We start from the raw sequence: 18,868 nt of genomic DNA on the forward strand, positions 1-18,868 counted from the left end.
GACATGCTGCCGGGCACAGGCAAGCCAGGCAGCCCCTGAACATCCACGGTCACCCCACATCCTGGAGCTGAGCAGCCAGCCAGCACACAACATGCCGAGTCTACGCAGGCAGGGGAAGAAGTGCAGCGGTGGGTACAGCAGGTCAGTGGGTGTCACAAAGCCTGGGTTCTGTTCTCAGCTCCGTGGGTCCCTGCTCATCACTCCCACACCATGTCTCAGTTTCCTATGTGGGACACCGGGATTGAGCTGACTTGCTCCAGCTCCCAAGCAGCGTGGGGCTTCATCAGCATGTCAAGGGCTTGGAGACCCCTGGGCTACGGGGCTCCAGAACAGCCAAGTGTTATTAGGGTCACTGGGGGGGGCCTGGGCAAGGCCCTGTTGGGTTCCCAGGCTGCTCTGCCCACAAGGAACTGCCAGCGTTTGAGATGCATCCTCGGCTGACATGCCAGCTCCCCTGGGACTAGGGCCAGGGTGAAGTGGCAGGATGGGGTGCCAGCTGGAGAGAGGGTTTAGAGGCCTGGTCCCCCTCTCCCAGCTGGGGACAATGGAAGCAGAGGGCTATGGAGGCTCTGCGGTTCCTGTGGCAAGCAGGCACCCCACCCCCCACCAAATAAGGCAGCTGTGGCCTTGCCATGTGCTCCCCTTTATTCCAAAGCCCTGGAGGAAGGGAGCTGCTGGGGACTCGCTCGGGCCATGCACCAGACAATCTCTAGGCCCTGCCCGCAGAGCACACAGCCATAGCCCCGCTCCTCGCTTCCCCAGCAATCCAACTCAGCCACATCTGCCACGTGGCAGAACCTGCTGCCTAGGAAGACGAGGCTGTCCTTGCGTAGATGCCAAAGCGTCAGGCGCTGGTCCACGGAGGCGGAGACCAGCAGGTCTGGCCGCAAGACCCTGAGTCCTGTCACATGGGCCGCATGGGCACATGGCCTTGAGAACGCCTCCAGCAGGAGAATGCGAGCCCCGGCACTGGCTCCAAGGGGCACTATGTGCCAAGGAAGGGAGGGGGACGGCTCAGTCAGGGCTGTATCCACAGCAATGAGACAGATGTGGATGGAGCCATCATCACTGCCACTGGCCACAAGGTATCGTCCTGCCGCTGTCTGCCGAACATGGAGGCTGTTCACGCCACAGCTGTGAGCCTGGACAGCCAGGGACGGGGCCCCCAGAGCTGAGAAAAGAAGAGCTCAATGACAACCAAGGGCACGCAGCAACAGACACCTCCGCTGCAAAGGAAAGTGGCTGCTGCCATGACTGCCTGGAGGTGTCCCTGGGAGGCAGTCCCAGGCACTAGCTGCAGAGAGCCCCAGGGGACACTTCCAGCAATCAGTGCAGTCAGGAAAGCTGGGGAAACACCTACCGAGGGGCCGCAGCTCTCCACTCGCCAACTCCAGGGCGGCTGCAGCATGCTCAATGGTGGCAGTTATGTCCCAGAATGCAATACTCCCATCAGTGGCAGCGCTGCACATGAAGTGTCTCCTGGGAAACCAAATACATTGGGGCAGGTTCCTGGCTGAACTAAGTCTAGATTCCTGGGCCCTGAGGTTCAGTGCACAAACCAGCTGCCCTGGGTGGCACGCAGTGGGGGAGTCTGCAGCGAGTCCAGTCCCTGCAGTGAGCAAACCCTTGGATCTAGGCTGCTCCGGTCTCCAGCGTTTAATCTGACCACAGAGCCATAGCACCCTGAGCAGTCACAGTGCGGCTGAGGCCTGCAGCTGTCCTAGCCCTGGATTGCTGGTGAGGGTAGGTTTGCCAGGCCAGCGCAATCTGCACACAAAGCATCCCTAGATCCCTGCAGGACGGAGTATATGGGACCACGTTGGCTCCTACCCGTGCAAGCTCTGCTAGGATTAATTCCCCAGTTCAGATGGGAGGTTTGGAGGCCAAGACCCGGGGCAAAACTATCCTGTGGGTGAGGGGTGCTGGCCAGAGGGGGCATGAGCCTCCCTGTACCCCTCCTCTTCGTCTGCTCTCCTCCAATCACAGCTGAAACCATCTCTCCCCATCTAACTGCAGGGATGTCCGATGCGGCACAGTGCAAACAGTGCTCACCTCCTGTCTCCCGCTACCCTGTGCGTAAACGTCTCCACTTTCAGGACGCAGCGCTGGTGGTGAAAAGACTCGGCCACAAGCAGCAGCTTCTGAGCAGGCTCCAGCATCAGGAAGATCCTGCAGTAGCAGCAAGGGGAAGGCAGTCAGGGCAAGGGAGCGGGGGTGCACAGATTTCACTGCAGCTCTGCCCGGGCGCCCATTCTCCTGCCCCTCTGTCTAGATTCAGGGTATGTTCTCCCAACTCAGAGAGGAGGGGAGCAGTTGGGGAAGGAGGAGCGCTTTCCAGCCCCTGCCTCCACACAGGAGGAGTTAGGAAGACCAGGGGATCAGCTGTTTTTGCATCTCTTCCTCCAGGGCTTTGCTCCCTCTCTGGATCACACTGCGTCTCCTTCCCCTGGCAAGCTGGAACAGCCCATTGGGGGAAAGCAGGTCTCTGGGATCAGAGCTGAGACTCCTCCTTACCGGACAGATCCATCACTGCAAGCGGCAGCCAAGAATAGGCAGGACTCATCAGTACCAGCCACAACTGCAATGGACATGTACCTGGAGCAAACACAGCAACCAGTCAGCCCATTGGCTAGTCTCCACAGGACAGGCAGATGGCCAATCCTGTGCCGGGGCACCACAGGGCAGCCCCACAGCTTGACTACAACCCCCAGCACAACACACTGCATAGCTCTCGCCTCTCAGAGGAGACAACAGTAGGGACTGATCCACACCCTAGTCCCTGCCTCCACACTGGGAGCAGCAGAGCCCTGCCCTGATCTGCAGACTGCGAGGCAGATCCCACCAGCCTGGCAATCTCCAGGTCGACCGGAGGTATGAGGGACATGGGGTGAGCTCTCTAGGACAGGAGGGCAAAGTCCCTTTTCAGCTGGGCCCTCAGCTATGTGACTGGGGTGGGGGAGAGAGGGGCGTAGGGCTCAGCTGTCCTGAAGCCTCAGCATCAGCAGAGCTCCTGCCTGGACTGAAGGGCTGAGGACTGCAGGGGTCTCAGGCTCTCTCTCCAGTGCCCTGGCAGGAACTAGCTCCCCATGTGGCCCCAGCCCACATCCCTGTTTCCTTGGGGAATGCCGGGGTGTTACCTGGTTTCCGGGTCCATCTTGATGACTCGGTGCTTGTTCCTCATGCGATCCCAGTGCTCGTCCAGCTGGTGGGAGGCCACGTGGACGACCTGGCAGGCCACGCCACTCCTGGCATCGTGGTCACAGCTGAGCAGGAGCCTGTAGCACTCTATCTCAGCCCTGCCCCCTGCAGAGAACAGGAGAGCAGACCAGGTGGCTGTCTCCTCCTGCCAACTGCCACTGGCCACGGCCAGAGCTCTCACGCTCGAGATGTGGTCGCTGATGGCTGCGAGTGGAGCCAATGAATAGGATGATTCGCTGACGGCAATCACATTGGCAGTCATGTCCTCACTGCTGGTCACAAGGATATCCACTGGGCAGCACCCGCGGGTCCTTATTGTGCCCACATGCCGCACGCATGTCAACTCCCGCCCATGCAGAGGCTCCCTCAGCAGGTGCTGCCTGCTGGGCCCGCCCCGGCTCTGGTAGACGAAGACGTCCCCAGACTTGATGTAAGCAAAGACCTCGGAAGCAAGCCAGCGGCCGTAACTCCACGAGCGGTGACCCCCGCCACATGGCACACAGTGCAGCTTCTCGTTGGTCCGGGAGCTCCACAGCACAAAGTGGCTTGCATGGAAGCCCAGCACCAGCAGGTTCCCACCAGGGGTGAAGTGCAGCTGTTCGATCCACTCCAGCCCTTTGCATGGCTTCAGCTTCCTGAGCACCTGCAGCTGCCGGTCCTGCACTCGCAGCTGGCGGTAGCAGCCGTCCCTGCCCGTGCTATAAACAAAGCCATCATGGCAGGTCACTGAGGTCACACCCAGCTTCCCATGAAGCCCAAAGAGCAGGGAAATGGGACCTTGAACGGGGCGGTTTCCTTCCCCCTGGGAAGAAACCAAACCTGGCTTGTCACCGGAGTCTTTACAGACCAAACCATGACCCACAGGGTCATCAGCAGCATCCCCTTGTCCTGGCACAGAACAGATGCTAAAGGCAGATCCCAGAGCAGTGCTGCAGGGAAACAGCAGCAGCGAGCCCCTGCGGTCACCACAGACCAAAAGCCCCTCCTCGGGCAAGAAGGCCACACTTGTATGCCACCTGTGCCTGCAGACTGGCAAGAGATAGCAACATTTCTCCACCACGGAAGCCACTCGTCCGGAGGAGCAGCATGAGACCTCCAGCCAGAGCAGAACACCCCCTGGGCCAGAGGCAAAGAGCACATGTTGGCTGGGATCCCCACGTGGGCATGCGGCCCAGCTCAGGCTGTGGACCTTCCCCTCATACAGCCTCTTCTCCTCACTTTCTGTGGGGCAGCAGAGGGGAAAGACTTTGACATGCCCCGTCAGATTGCCCATGGCACATAGCACGATGCCATTGGCTAGTTGCACAACTTCCAGGAGACAGTAGGACTGATAGTTTGCATCCTCCATGACCAAAGCCCAGCGTTTAGAGGCCAAGTCGTAGCTGTAGATGGCCCCCGCATCAGTCATCACGAGGAGCTGGCTTGCGTCTACCAGCTTTACGGCCTTGGGGGATCCATTCCTATGGGGCGGGCTGAAGTTTAGTTGCACAAGGCCATTCCCATTGGGTTCAGGTCCTCTAATGTGCCAGAGTCTAACCCCAGTGTCAGCCCCACCTGTGGCCACCCAGCCTCGTGCCTCATGGACAGCTACTGCCCTGATACTGCGCCCTTTGTGCCCTCTGAAGCTCTGAACAACCTCTCCATTGTAGTTCCACACAATGCAGGCAGCGTCCTCCCCGATGCTGATGAGATAGTCACTCAGCAGCCTGACAGACCACACCCTTGACTGGTGGCCATAACACACCAGGAGACAGCGCACTGGATCACGAGGTGCTTGCAGGTCCCCAACATCCCACACCCTAATGCTCCGGTCATCCGAGGCTGAGGCCAATATGCCTTTGCTCTTCAAGTAGCAGATGCTAAAGATGACTCCGTCGTGTCCACTGACCCTCCTCTGGGGTTTTATCCTTGCTTCTTCATTGCTCCCGTCAGCCACGCGCCAGACCACAAGCTGGTTAAAGACTGTGCCAGCCACTACCACCAGCTCATTCCAGCTGTCTCCAACCAGATAAGCAGAGTAGAGGATGCACTTCTCCTCGCAGTGCACCTCCTGCAGGGTCCTGTGACTGGCATAGTCATAGAGTGCCACAGAGTTATGGCCAAGGGCTAACCCAACGTGAGTGAGGGTCCCTGTGCTGCCTGCCAGCCACTGCAGATCCCATATCCAGTCGTGCAGCTCACAGAGCTGGCAGAGTTCAGTTAGACTCACTTCCTTCCCTTGTGCACACAGCTCCAGGACAATGAGACCTTTGCCCCCAAAGACAGCCAGAGTCCTCTGCTCAGCTTCTGAGGAGGGACTCCTCCGCTCCTTGATCCCGTGGATACGATGGTTCCGAAGCACCCTCTGCCAATGGCTCCCCGCAGCTCCGCCGCCAGCATCCAGGCTGTACACAACCACGTTGGGTCCTTCACCTAACAGGCAGCAAGTGATCAGAGTTATCCCCCTTCCCAGCAGTGCCCTCCCTGGGCCGGCGCAGCACCCGCCACTGCACCGGGCGCCCCGTCCCTCCACAGCAGCAGTTGGTGCCGCAGCGAAGGCTGCACCGGAATGTCCCCTGGTTTGCCAGAGGCCTTTCTGTCTGTCGGCAGTCATGCGACAGAGGGGTCCCGCAGGCAGCAGCCGGCAGGAGACGCCTGGCATGGCGGAGGAGATGCAGGGCTGAACGTTCCCAGGAAGGGCCGGTGGATGAGCTGCACCCAGGGCGGGCGAGCACCAGACACGTGCTGACCAGCCCAACAGTGCAGCCCCGGGCTGACAGGCACCATGTGTGTGGCTCTGTGGTCGCCCCATTGGGATACCCAGGCCTGTCTCGCCCCGTCCAGCCCTCCGCAGAGTACCCAGGCCCTCCCCCCTCGGGGTACACAGCCCCCCTCTCCCAGCTTATCCCCCCAAGGTATCCGCCCCCCCCCTCGGCTTGCTCACTCCGCCCCCCTCCCAGGGTGGTACCCGGCCCCCCCTCCCCCGGCTCGCTCTCTCCTCTCCTCCCCCCCCCCGGGGTACCCGGCCCCCCTCCCCCGGCTCGCTCTCTCCTCTCCCCCCCCGCCGGGGTACCCGGCCCCTCCCCGGGGTCGCTCTCTCCTCTCCCCCCCGCCGGGGTACCCGGCCCCCCCTCCCCCGGCTCGCTCTCTCCTCTCCCCCCCCGCCGGGGTACCCGGCCCCTCCCCGGGGTCGCTCTCTCCTCTCCCCCCCGCCGGGGTACCCGGCCCCCCCTCCCCCGGCTCGCTCTCTCCTCTCTCCCCCCCTGCCGGGGTACCCGGCCCCCCTCCCCCGGCTCGCTCTCTCCTCTCCTCCCCCCCCCCCGGGGTACCCGGCCCCCCTCCCCCGGCTCGCTCTCTCCTCTCCTCCCCCCCCCCCGGGGTACCCGGCCCCCCTCCCCCGGCTCGCTCTCTCCTCTCCGCCCCCCCGGGGTACCCGGCCCCCCCTCCCCCGGCTCGCTCTCTCCTCTCCGCCCCCCCGGGGTACCCGGCCCCCCCTCCCCCGGCTCGCTCTCTCCTCTCCCCCCCCCGGGGTACCCGGCCCCCCCTCCCCCGGCTCGCTCTCTCCTCTCCCCCCCCCGGGGTACCCGGCCCCCCCTCCCCCGGCTCGCTCTCTCCTCTCCTCCCCCCCCCGGGGTACCCGGCCCCCCCTCCCCCGGCTCGCTCTCTCCTCTCCTCCCCCCCCCGGGGTACCCGGCCCCCCCTCCCCCGGCTCGCTCTCTCCTCTCCCCCCCCCGGGGTACCCGGCCCCCGGCTCGCTCTCTCCTCTCCCCCCCCCGGGGTACCGGGCCCCAGCTCACCCCCCCCGGGGTCGCTCTCCTCTCCCCCCCCGCCGGGGTACCCGGCCCCCCCGCGCCCGGCCCCACCTGCCACGAGCCGGGCTCCCCCCACGAACCGCAGGGCCGTGACAGGCGCCCGCAGCAGCCGCGGCTCCATGGCGGGGGCTGCCCGGGGAGGCGCCCTGGCCCCGCGCGGCCCCTGGCGCGAGCCCCCAGGCCGGCCGGGCACCGGGACCGGAAGATCAAGGCCCCGCCCACATGCCCACCCACCAATGGAGAGGCTCCTTACTGGCCCGCGAGGCGCTCCGCGTCCCGGTTCTCTAACGCTGCACCCAATTGGCCGGCGGTCGCGAGGGCTGTTGCGTGCCCTAGTCCCAGGGTTCGCGGCGCCAAATCCGTGCACCTGGGCCCGCTGCCCACGTGGCCGGCCCCCCAGACCCCCCCCGGAACTGCCCAAGCTCCCGCTTCTCTCGTGCCGCCAGCCCCTGCGGGTCATCTCGGGGCACGGGGCTGTGCAGCGCCGAGCACCCCGGGCCCAAGCACTCCTGCGGTAACAGCATTGATAGGTACATGTCATAGCCACCTGGGGCACTTCCAGTGGCCAGCGCTCTGTGAGCAGCCCAGTCCTGCCCCTGCAGCGTTTACCCAGTCAGGTGTGTCACACCGCAGTGCAGCATCGCCCCATGGCACCCCCTTGCGATGGGATGACACAAACAGGTGGCGGGGGTTCGGAAACCTCACGCGGCTGGGAAGGGTGGAGGTTTGCAGAAACCGGCAGCACCGAGAAACACATCCTCGGACTCTGGCATTAGTAGTTTTCAAAACTTTATCTTCAGGACAGGCAGCTTCTTTGCACATGAATACAATACAATAAATTAAATAAATATTAAATAAGGGATGAACAACTTATCAGGTGCACACGAGGACATGGAAAACAGAAAACCAAGTACAGACAATGGTCAGGCACTTGCACATGCAACTGACAGTGCCAAGTCACTCAAATGAGCTAAGAGTAGCAAAAAGATTGAATGCAGGCTTGAACTTGGCAGATCCAATAAAAAGTCATGCCCTCTGAAGAATACATAAAACGACAACATCACATCACCCTGTGAAGAAGGCATCTGAGCTACATCATCTTAAAAAAATAACATACAAAATCCTCCATTCTTAGATTAGTCTCTGCTGATAAAGTGGAAAGAACACAGGAAGGGGCAGCAACACCCCCAAAGTACACACCAAACCCCAGAATCCCTGTCAAGAACATACAGTTAGAAAGGGTCATTGAACATGACAGGTCATTGGAGTCTTGTTTCTATTCCCGCTATGGTTACTCTCTTCCAGAAGACCCTTTACAATACACTCCTGCTATCCAGCTACCTGCTCACTAAGTGGCAGCAGGTTTCAAGTGTGCACCTGGAAGAGAGCAGTAATGCAACACACTGTTAACCCTTTGCAGTGCCCCTGGTAGGAGATCCCCTACTGCAGGCTTGTTTCTGGATGCACCTTCTTATGAGACACAGAATGCTGATAGGGTCCCTCTTGGTCTCCTTGTCTGGGAGGGTTGCATGGTGACAACATGCATCACTAGCCTAGTGCATCTCATATTTCTACTTGAGTAACAGTATAGTAACACAATAATAAGTATTAGCAACATACCCAGTTTCCTAGTGCTGGGGCTATAGGACAACCCCCATTCTTTGGGGCTAATGTTCTGCTGAACATTTCAAACTGCTCCCAAAACCCAGAGAGCAATAAAAGGGAATTAGATTTCATACCAACACTTCCTCCCTCCCCCGCCTTCTGTCATGGCTAATCTCCTTGCTAGGCAGGGTAACTTGCAGCAGGACTGTCCGCAGATTTCCCTGATGCAATAAGTTGTCTCTCACGAGCATGGCATGTAACCTAATACTATCACACTGAGACAGAGCTGTGATCATCAGTGCATCCACCTGGCCTTAGGCCTGAACACCAGGCACTGAAGTAGCACACTGAGCCCTCTCCTCAGTTCAGCAACCTTAAAATAAATAAATAAGCAAGCCAACCAACCAACCCACCCATCTCTCTCCTCGGCCACAACTCCAGCCACATCCTCAGCGGGTGGCTGCACATCCAACAGGCTCACTCAGCCCTAAGGGCTGCATGGACCTTCACTTGTTGACTTTCTGGATGTACTAGCAGTGAAGAAATCCCATCTCCAGAGCTTGCAGTCATGCATTCAGCACGTGCCCTATGCTGTGGCAAGACAGGGATCTGTTTCACTCCTCACTACATTTCAGATTGTTTCCCTCCCACAAAAAAACCACTGACTGAAATGTACAGCAGTTAGGGAAGAAAACGCTTCAAGCTGAGGCAAGCTGGGAGTGACCAACTCCTCAGCACGTGAGGATCAGATGATGATACACGGAGACGTCTATTGTTCAGTTGTCCGGAGAGAGGCACTGGTACTCATTCCCCCATGTGCTTCCAATTTGCTACAGACACATTGGCATATATACGTAGCTCCATGACTGGGGGGCAAATTAATCACTTGGCAGAAGGAACCTTCATGAAACAGCCAAAAACCTAGCAAGGCAACCACACAAATCACAGGGTTAGAGTGAAACTCTCCCCCCCTCCCCCAATTACCCCAGCCCTGCTGCTATTGCACATAAAAGCTTCCCTTCTCCCTGATAATCAGCACAACTTAAAAGCATTTCAGAACTACATCAACCCCTGAGAAGGATTCACCATTGGCATTATGCTGTAAGATCTCCATAGTCACACAGCTGCACCTGCAACACTTCCCTTCCTCCTAATACAGAAGGAGTGACACCCTCTGCCCCCTAATCAGTCTCACATCATGGGACTGGAATTTAGGGAAGTGGCTTAATGCAGAAGCTCAGTGAACCCACTTCCCATGTTCCCTCCTGGATTATACAGCCTCCATACCAGAGGGCTCAGGCTTGGCTGACAGTGCTGCCAATTACTGGTCAGGAGAGCCGAGCTGATGCTCTCATGCTCTGGAGGGAGAAGGGACTAGCAGCAGGATGCTCTAGGGACAGAAACTGGCAGGTGCCAAGGAAACCCCTGTGGAGGCAGCTAAAGAGAGACTGAATCAATTTCAATGGGAAAAAAACAGAGACCTAGGATTAAGAGGGGTTGAAACCCTGCAGACCCACTGACAGCACCTTTCCCCTGCAGAAGGCCCTGCCTGGAGAGGCAAGAAGCCTCAGCAAGGCAGAGCTCACTGATACTTGGACCTCCCCCACAAAAAAAACCCCCCTGAAATAAAAATACATGTGTTATCAAAATCTTCCTCAACCTCTGTCTCATTAGCATGAGGCCTGCTTCCCAACATGCTCGTTACTGGATTGCTTTTCCCAGTCTGACCAACAGAGATGCAGGTTACAGCTGAGCCTGAGACTTCTGCAGGGATGTGTGTGGGGAGAGGGGGAACGGTAGAATACCAAATATAAATCAATATAAACTAAACTGGCAAGTGCAAAAAGGGTCCCACAGTGTTACTGAAGAGGCACCTCCAAGCCCAGCTGTGCTGGGACACTACAATTCCACATGCATGTTGCTGTAGGATTTATCTACAGTCCATTCATTCTGGGCCTCATCCCCCTCTTTGGCATAGTGAGCCATCTCCTGCTGGAATTGGAGCTGGCGCCTCTTATTGGGATCAACATTGATCCAGTTGTTGGCAATCCATTTGGTTCCTTGAGTGACGAGGCAGCCTCCGTGCAGGGAATATTCATCCAGGTCGCCAACCCAGCCTGCAGAAGGAAAATAAACCATAACTGTCAAGTTGGGAAGCATTGCACTCTACTGTACCTCACAACCCTGCAGTGTCTCTCTAGGGCAGTGGAGTGCAGACAAACATGTGGCCGAGGACTAACTTCTGGCCTGCACATATTGTTCTCCTGTTGACAAGTACAACTATCCAGCCCAAAAGGAGATGCCAGACCACGTCAGCTACTATGATTTTAGGACAGTGACTTGGTTTAAGGGAGAAATCCAGGGATTAGCTTTGCCATAGCTAGCTAACTAATAAACATTGGTGGATGTGAAGAACAGTTTTCAAAGCAGGACAGAAATGACAGATGTTGCCAGTAGAAGGCAAAATCCCATGGCTGCTGGAAGGTAAAATCTGTATTTTAAATTAATTAATTCTATCATGTAAAAGAAACAACTGACTTTACAGCAGCTATGGCCAATCCCCAGCACTTTCCAACAGCACTGCTGATTCTCTCTGACCTACTCCGCATCAAACTCACATCAGCAGCTATTCTTTGTATTCTGTTTGTTTGCTATTGAACAGAGCCACTGGGATCTCAATTACAGCACACTGAGGCTCTCTATAGTCTTGTGCAGTGGCTGGAGCCCAGACCTGTCCTTCAGTCTCCCCATGGCAATGGTGCCTCATTACCTTCTGCTGGGATTTCCTGTAGGTGAAATCACAGGCTGCTCACAAGGCAGCTGTAATCCCCTTTCCCTTCTCCACCACGATCTCAAAATCTAGTGTAGTGTGTGTCTCATGCGGCCACCAGGGGCTTTTCTTGGGGCCACAGCCTCCTGGGCTGTGATTGGGGGGGGAGAGGGGGACAAAGTAGCAGTCCCTCCCTATTGTTCCTGGATGCACCGCCTTGGCGTTGGTTGCTGGGACCCTGTGGAGAATCTGGGGAACAATGCTGGAGGATCAGGCAGCCAGTGAGTTCCCCACCTTTCCAGGGGCAGTGGGGTTCAGGCTTTAGGCTTCAGCCCTGGGGTGGTGAGGCAGAGGGGGGGCAGGCTCTGGCCACTGAGCTTGGGGCTCCAGCCCCCACCCCCCATTGCCTCTGGCCCCCAACACCTCCCCCAACACCCCCCCACCAATCCAGGGCTTAATTTGTCCCCAGGCTTGACAGGGCTGAGTAAGTCTGCTGTGAAAAGCGATACTTGTATGCTCGTTAATACCACTTTTCACAACAGACTTATTAGCTAGCAATAAATAAATGACAATGATTTGGATGTGTGCATGTGCATATTTATTTGTTTTTCCTAAAGCTAATTAAGTATTTTAGGAAAAAAAGTGAGAGCACGACCACCAGCAAGAGCAAAAAATGTGCCCTGAGAACTCCTGATCTAGTGTCCCAATACCCTGGGTTACATGCACCTGCAATTAGGAAGATTCAAGCATATCCCAACCCTCTGTTTAGTCTGACTAACAGACAATAGAAGACCAGTATAAAAAGGAGCAGGCATTTACCATATATGTTTTTGAAGTGTTAAGAAATTTTCATGCAGTGGATTCTAATAGGAATCAAGAGGTGCACAGGAAATCCACACACGCCACTCTAGTCCCAGTATTATGGACTAGATTTTTCAGACAGACGTGGTGCGCAGCACAAGCATACATTCAAGTGTCTGATTAGCTAATGCACTGACCACTATGTGTGTGCCATCATGGTAACGGCAGACACACTGACACAGAGCTAGACTCTCTGAAAACAATATCCTGTGACATAAGAACAGTGGTCCCCAGGATTAATGCCTCTGCACCAGTGTCAGCACCTCTGGCTCTTGGGACTGGTTTCCTTTGACTGGGCCAGCTCTGACTCATCATGGAGCTTTGGCTTTGACATAAGTGTAACACTAAGCTACGACATCAATGACTATAAACTTGAAGGAGGAGAATGCAAAAAGAGGAGTGACTGTCTCTCAGCAGTGCAAATAGCTACACCCCATACTTCATCCAATGGTCAACATGCAGGGGGCAAAGAGGTACTCTGGTTATCAGGAATGAGGAAACCTGTGCTGACCACAGGGAGTAGGGACACAACTGCAGGTATGATGATATGTGATGGGGAAACCTGATGTTGGAGCAGGAATGGATGGAGGGAGATTAACCTCACAGCAAAGTCCTGTGTAGGCTGTATTTTTCTCCCCACATCCAAGATCTGATGGCTCTCTCCCTTTCTATCACACTTGGGCAATCTGTATAACGCATCATGCCAAAAGGACACTCTTAGAACTGAAGCCCAGGTTCCAGGATGGGTTAGAGCTCACACAGCTGAAAGGAAAGCAGCTAGCAATGGCTGGTACAGCCAAGGTCTTAGTCTGCTAATTGGGGAAGTTTTCTAAAGAAGTTAGGAACCATTCTGGCTGTAAACACAGGAAGATTCAGCCCAGCTACTACCAAGGAGAATTCAGCAGTGCTCATCAGTTCCTGGCTGCTGTTCCTTGGCCATCCTTTCAGAATTCATGTGAAGAAATGCCCTGACCCACAACACAAACAGCGAGGCCCAAAGAAACAGGCTGCTGTCCTCCCAAATCCTCTCTCTTCCCCTCCCAACAGGCATAGTGCTGAGGGGGGACAGTACCTTCCCCATCTGACAGGTAGTTGTACCAGAAGACAGCAGTGCCCTGCTGTGGCTTCACTTGCAGGTTGCCCTTATCACAATTTTTCCGCGTGTCTCGTAGATCAACATCATTCTGAATCAGAGACTGAGAAAAAGACACGAGAATAAACACTACCCCGCAAATAGGACTGGGATGAGGAGCCTCTGCCCCCCTCCATCATATCCCCCTTTATCAGACCCTCCATTAAAACAGCTCTGTTGCATTAGGCAGAACAGGAGGCTCCCCTCACATTTGCAGCAGCCAATTTAGGCAGTACAGAAGTCAGTGAGCTGCCCGCCCTCCCCACCCTGCCCCAGGTGCTCTGCCATCCTTCTGGCCACGTGAATAGTCTCCCGTTCCCTTTGTGCACCAGCTAGAGTGACAGCGAAGTGCATGCAATGAGGAGAGCTTTCATCCTCCTGTGAGGAAATCTGCCAAGATGCAAGAAGCAAAGCAGAACCGGTGCTAGGGCACTGGCTCACTCTCCCTGGGAGGCTCTCCAATGTCCCCCTGTTAGACACAGCCCTGTACTAGTCTCTTCCTTTTCGGCTTTGCCACATGCATTATCAGTTGGTTTAAAATGTTCTCTTTTCCCCTAATTAGAGAGTATAGCATGTGTAAACCCAAGCCGCAAATCCGCCTTTCCCCAACCACAAACAAACAAACTCGGGCCAGCAAAAACACAGACGGGGGCAGGTGGGGGAGAGGCTCCTTTACCATCTCTTCATAGGTTCTGTTATCAGCTATAGGGAAGATGGTCTCTCCTCCCCCCGTCACATTGTTCAGGTAGAACAGCACTGTCACATAGCTGTAAAACAGAGAGCACAGCTGCTTACAGGGTGCAACTGGAATAGTGAAGATACCCACAGGCTGTTGCACAAGCCCTTCCCTAAACTCCCTATCCCCACAACCAATGGGCTAGATTTGCTGGCATGTGCATAGGGGCTCAAGGATGTATTGCCTGGCCCAGAACCTGAATAGACTGTTCTCCAAGGAGAAGGCTAACAGGGACCATCTCATCTGCTCCTAATGGTGTGGCTAAAATGGAGGATTATCCCCACTATGGAGCACTGTTCTAGCCTCCAGTGGGGATGGGCCAACATCTTCCTGGAGCCAGTCAGTGCCTCTCTTGTACTGGCCAGAGGGATAAAAGGGGTTAACCCCCTCAGTCTCATTTCAGTTGAGCAAGGTAGCAAGCAAACCCACAATCTATGTGCAGTAAAGTGAGCTGCCTTCAGCCCCACATCTCACACCCAGATCATTTTAGATAGGTCTCTTTTTAAATCTGATCCCAGACTGAGCCCGGTCACCAAGCTGGCTTGGTGTGAAGCTAACAGCTAAGTGCACAACTCACCGACAGGAGGTCTCAAAGGGAGCGCTCTCATTGGCGATCAGTTTGGTGTGGCTACAAGCTGTCTCTGGGAACACCGGCCCGCTGTCCACGTGAGCATGGTAGTGCCCTCCCTGGTCATATCGCACAACCTGCAGGGGCTCGCTGTGCTCCACAATCTCAGGAGGCAGACGGGTCAAGCGCATCACCCTGGGGAAGCAGTAATGCAGGTCAGGGAGAAGCAGAACAAACCAACCTCCATCCATAGAGGTGACAAAGCCCTGGCTGGGATGTTTAGTTGGGGTTGGTCTTGCTTTGAGCAGGGGGTTAGACTAGATGACCTGCTGAGGTCTCTTCCAACCCTAATCTTCTATGAATCCCACTATGCTCACCAGGAACGTGCACAGTGCTCTACAGATAGGGAGATGCTTCCTGCCTCAAAGAACCTATCTAAGAGGAGGAGCAAAGGAGAAGAGCTGCAGCAAGTGGGCCCAGTGATAACTAGTCAAGGCCTTGATAAGACAAATCGATGATTCTCAAGTGTATAAACTATCCCACGGCCTCTCTCCCTGATCTTATGAGTTGGGGACTTCACACAGGTGTTAGGGTAGAAGAGTCTCCAGGATGGATCTAAGTGCAGGGAAGCTGGTTCCTCCCTTTTGAATCCCTTCTGTAGCATCCAGCCTGCCTCACAGCCTGTCAGCTCCAGCACCCGGTTTCCCCATGGGATGTCATTCTCAGCTGAGATGCAGAGAGCATTTTAAATGGTTTAAAACGTTCTCCTTTCCCCTAGTTAGAGAGAATAGTGTGTGTAAACCCAACCCCCTCAACCCTGAGCAGAAGCCAGGAGCCTGAGGTAAAGGGAACGTGCCAATGCACGTTCAAAAGGTACCCTAGAGGGGGCTCTGCCTGAATGAATCAAACTGCATTAGAACAACAAACAATGTGGCAATCAGCCAGGGGCAGAAGGTGACATTTGTCATTTAAGTCAATTGATAGGTCACCTCGTTGCAGTAGCAAAGGGCCTCATGCCAAGAAGAAAGGTCACCAGATACCCAAACCTGCTTATAAGACGACTGGAATGCATGTTTCTGCGAACAATTCAACGATGTTTACTCACTGCACAGTCAACATCAGCACAATACAGTTGGTGAAACGGACCAGTGACCAGCACCTCCCTGCTCTAAGGAACTCGGGAGTCCAGAGGACCAGCAGGTACCAGGTGTACTTTTATACCTGAGTTTCTTTGGAAACACTGTGCACAGCACCACACCTAGTGCATACAGAATAAGGGGACCCATTGCAGAACTGGACAGCCAGAACAATGGAGCAGAAAAGCCTAGTCAGTGTTAATCAGAAACTTCCTGGCTAAGCTGCTCTCACTCAGCAGGGCTGCCACTTGCTGGGAAAGATTCCTTTCTGTACATGTCCCTGGAGATCTCCAGGTGCCATGTCCTCCCCTTCCCAAGGGTCCTGCAAATGACCCTATAGAGTTCAGAGATCCTTAGCAAAGCAGAGGGACCATGATAGGACTGCATGGAAGGGCAGAAAGACTTAGTTATCAATAGCCTTATCACATTTCTCATCCATCCCTCTGCTTCCTGTTCTGCATCATCCCCAACAGGATTGAGGTGCATGGGAAGCGAGCAATGAGACCAGACCTTCGTGCTCTAGGATTTCTGTCCCCCTCAAGAACTTCCTACATCTCCAATCATCCCCAAAGCGAGCAGGAACCTCTCAGATACACTGTCTGTAAGAACCCAGAGTAGTTACCCCTTTGGGATAGGGGGAAGAGGACTCCAATGGTAGGCCAGGATCACAACATCTGTACAAGGATTATGTGGGCTCTGGCTTCTGAGAATCACCAAATCCTACGAAAGATTTTAATAGCAGCCTTTGGAATAGTAAGCTTCCGCTTCAGCAGGGACACCCCAACACTGCCCAAATAAGGGCCACGCTGGCATTAAACCAGGAGCCCATGGGCTCCAGCTAACAGGCACAAAGCAAACAGCAGCTGCTGCCCCACTCTGGTCAAAGTGGCATATAACACACTGGGACCAGTTCTCTTTTTGGGACACACTGAAGAGGAAAAAAGAAAAGGAGTACTAGTGGCACCTTAGAGGCTAACCAATTTATTTGAGCATAAGCTTTCGTGAGCAAAGAGCCACTTTTAGGCCTCGAACCACACTTTAGCCACCCACTTGCTAGGCCAGGACTAATTCTCTCAAGCCCACTGAGGCCAAATGATCTGCCGGGAGATGGAAGTGACTTTCAGCTGCATCTGTAGTGAATGAGTGTCTCAGATTAGGGCTTGTCAGGAGGGCTGGGTTTGAGGTCTGTGCAGGGCTGAATCCAACCTCAATGGATGGACAAATGGGGCCAAACCTTCACAGCAAGGCATATCACTGGATGTATGCTCAATGGATTAAACTGGTTTAGCTAAACTGGAATAAAACTACATTTGTTAGCAGTCAGTTCTACTTGGGAGAGATCCAGGGAGATGTACAAGTAGTTAAAGTACATGCACAGTAATTACTGGCAAATTAGCCAACCCTTGGAATAGGCAACAATTTCACCCGGTGAATGTTTCCATTAGTTATCCCATGTAACACTGAGTCTTTGTGATTCTATGAGGCTGCTCCCAGAAGCAAAGAGTTGCTGAAGGCTTCATTTCTGTCCACAGAACAATGCATTTGTAGATGAATTTCAAACCTTAATGGGAATCTCCCTCTTCGGTGTCAGCATTCAGTGATCCCTTCTTCCAAAGGCTCTTACCCCATGATGACTGAACAGACCACCACCACTTTGTGTTGTCCCGGGACCCCGGGCACAGCTGCTTTGCCTTATGTGTATACCGCCCCCACCATGAGTGCCCATTCAACCTTTCCCCGACACAATGGCAGTGCCTACACAGCATCCTTCCCCTGCCAGTGCCTTTACCTTTGTCGTATGGACCTCATGACCTGATGTGCCCCCTCACCCTGGTACAGCCAAGTGTGTTGGCTGTTCCGCACCAGATCACTCATCTTCACTTTCTGCCTCCCCATGTACTTGTGGAAGTCACGAATGTTTAGCTGTTTAAACTCCTCCAAACTCAACACACCTATGAAAGAGAAGGAAAGCAGGCTGTCTTTTCAGCTTTCTGGTCCAGGTGCATATTTCCCTGGTAGTGTCCTGCCTTCAGGGACAGTTACCTACCGAAAGGCACCATAGGGTTTTACCCTTTGAAAGCACACCATTCCAAGGGCCTGCAACTGTGTCTGAGGGCTGCACTGGCAACTCACTGGTAGCCAGAGAGCCACATCTGAGAGGTGTTAAATAGGGAAGACTGCACTTGCTCTTGTCTTCACAGGTGCATCGCCGTATTAGAGACAACAGGTCCCAGCATGCAATATTCCGTCTTTATCTGGGCAGAGGCCATGCTGGGACCTCTAGGAATGCAACAGCCATGAGATGTAGAACTCTGGGGCTACATTTTGGTTACCCATATTTTCACTGTGAAGAGCTCTTAAAGAACACAAAGTAATCTACCAAAAAGAAATAAACAGCCCCTCCAGATTTGCCTTTTGAAATGCCTTAGCTAAAAGGCTGCACTGCCACTTGTTACTGGATGAATAAATGGACTCTGATTTGAAAACTCTGCAGAAGGACTCTGCCCACGTTTCAAACAAGAACGTATCTGCCAATTTTAAACAGTGAATGCAAAACAGTTTATAAACTGATTGTGAAGCTTTTCTGCATTTATGTAATTCAAAGACAAAGAGAAACATGAAAGGCAAATGCAACAGAGTATGTTATAGTTACTGTGAGAATGACAATAATCAAGAAATGAGATGTAAAAGGTGGCTTCCATTAAAACACAGACATTTTCTTCCACGGGTGTCCTGATATGCATGCCTGGACTCTCCACTGTAATGGTGATGTGTGAGCAGCAGAGGGCAGGATTATCTTTTTGTCTTTCCCAATTTATGGAAGATCCTGACATTTTCTATTTTAAGAAGAATCAGGTTTGGGGGTCTAGCCCCGTGTGTCATATGCTGGCAGTGTGGCAACCTCATAGACCAGCACAGCAATCAGCATGTACCCAGACAGTTCTGCACATCTAACTGTGGACTAGAAATGTTAGCCTCCAAAAGGAGGACCAAACACCCAAACCAGCTGCCCCTGAACATAAGAGAACTCCCTGTGCTGACAAGAAATTATGGTTCATAGCCACAGGTGG

At 54.5% G+C, this 18,868-nt stretch overlaps 2 protein-coding genes across 5 annotated transcripts in view; both read right to left on the reverse strand.

Moving 5' to 3' along the window:
* Positions 1-625: 625 nt before the first annotated feature.
* On the reverse strand, positions 626-7,195 carry WDR6 (WD repeat domain 6). Of its 2 annotated transcripts, XM_084633993.1 has the most exons (6): positions 7,041-7,186; positions 3,138-5,610; positions 2,515-2,595; positions 2,053-2,169; positions 1,361-1,479; positions 626-1,171 (listed from the first exon to the last, which is right to left on the reverse strand). In XM_084633993.1, exons 1-6 carry the CDS (start codon positions 7,108-7,110, stop codon positions 645-647), a joined length of 3,387 nt encoding a protein of 1,128 aa, XP_084490119.1. In that variant the 5' UTR covers positions 7,111-7,186; the 3' UTR covers positions 626-644. The 2 variants fall into 2 exon arrangements, with proteins under 2 accessions (XP_084490119.1, XP_084490118.1); XM_084633992.1 differs by lacking the exon at positions 2,515-2,595 and having other exon boundaries at positions 7,041-7,195.
* A 570-nt stretch (positions 7,196-7,765) lies between these two features.
* The window catches only part of P4HTM (prolyl 4-hydroxylase, transmembrane), a 28,517-nt gene continuing 17,414 nt past the window's right edge, over positions 7,766-18,868 (reverse strand). For 2 of the 3 annotated variants that reach the window (XM_084634920.1, XM_084634918.1), the window contains exons 5-9: positions 17,587-17,749; positions 14,671-14,856; positions 14,034-14,124; positions 13,298-13,421; positions 7,766-10,711 (exon numbers count right to left, since the gene is read on the reverse strand). In XM_084634920.1, coding sequence (XP_084491046.1) covers positions 10,494-10,711; positions 13,298-13,421; positions 14,034-14,124; positions 14,671-14,856; positions 17,587-17,749 — 782 coding nt within the window. In that variant the 3' untranslated portion in view covers positions 7,766-10,493. The remainder of the gene's footprint in view (positions 10,712-13,297; positions 13,422-14,033; positions 14,125-14,670; positions 14,857-17,586; positions 17,750-18,868) is intronic. The other variant, XM_084634919.1, reaches the window with a different exon arrangement.

This window comes from Lepidochelys olivacea, assembly GCF_965140295.1.
Source record: "Lepidochelys olivacea isolate rLepOli2 genome assembly, chromosome: 7".
In the NCBI taxonomy this organism is placed as follows: domain Eukaryota; kingdom Metazoa; phylum Chordata; order Testudines; family Cheloniidae; genus Lepidochelys; species Lepidochelys olivacea.

What these genes read in the sequence shown, in the direction of transcription:
- WDR6 (XM_084633993.1), bottom strand. Translation starts at nt 7,110, where the DNA reads ATGGAGCCGCGGCTGCTGCGGGCGCCTGTCACGGCCCTGCGGTTCGTG. An exon ending in AGGGTAGCGGGAGACAGGAG is followed by an intron (nt 1,480 to 2,052) that starts GTGAGCACTGTT and finishes TTGGTTTCCCAG; the next exon opens with GAGACACTTCATGTGCAGCG. An exon ending in TGGAGAGCTGCGGCCCCTCG is followed by an intron (nt 1,172 to 1,360) that starts GTAGGTGTTTCC and finishes TTCTTTTCTCAG; the next exon opens with CTCTGGGGGCCCCGTCCCTG.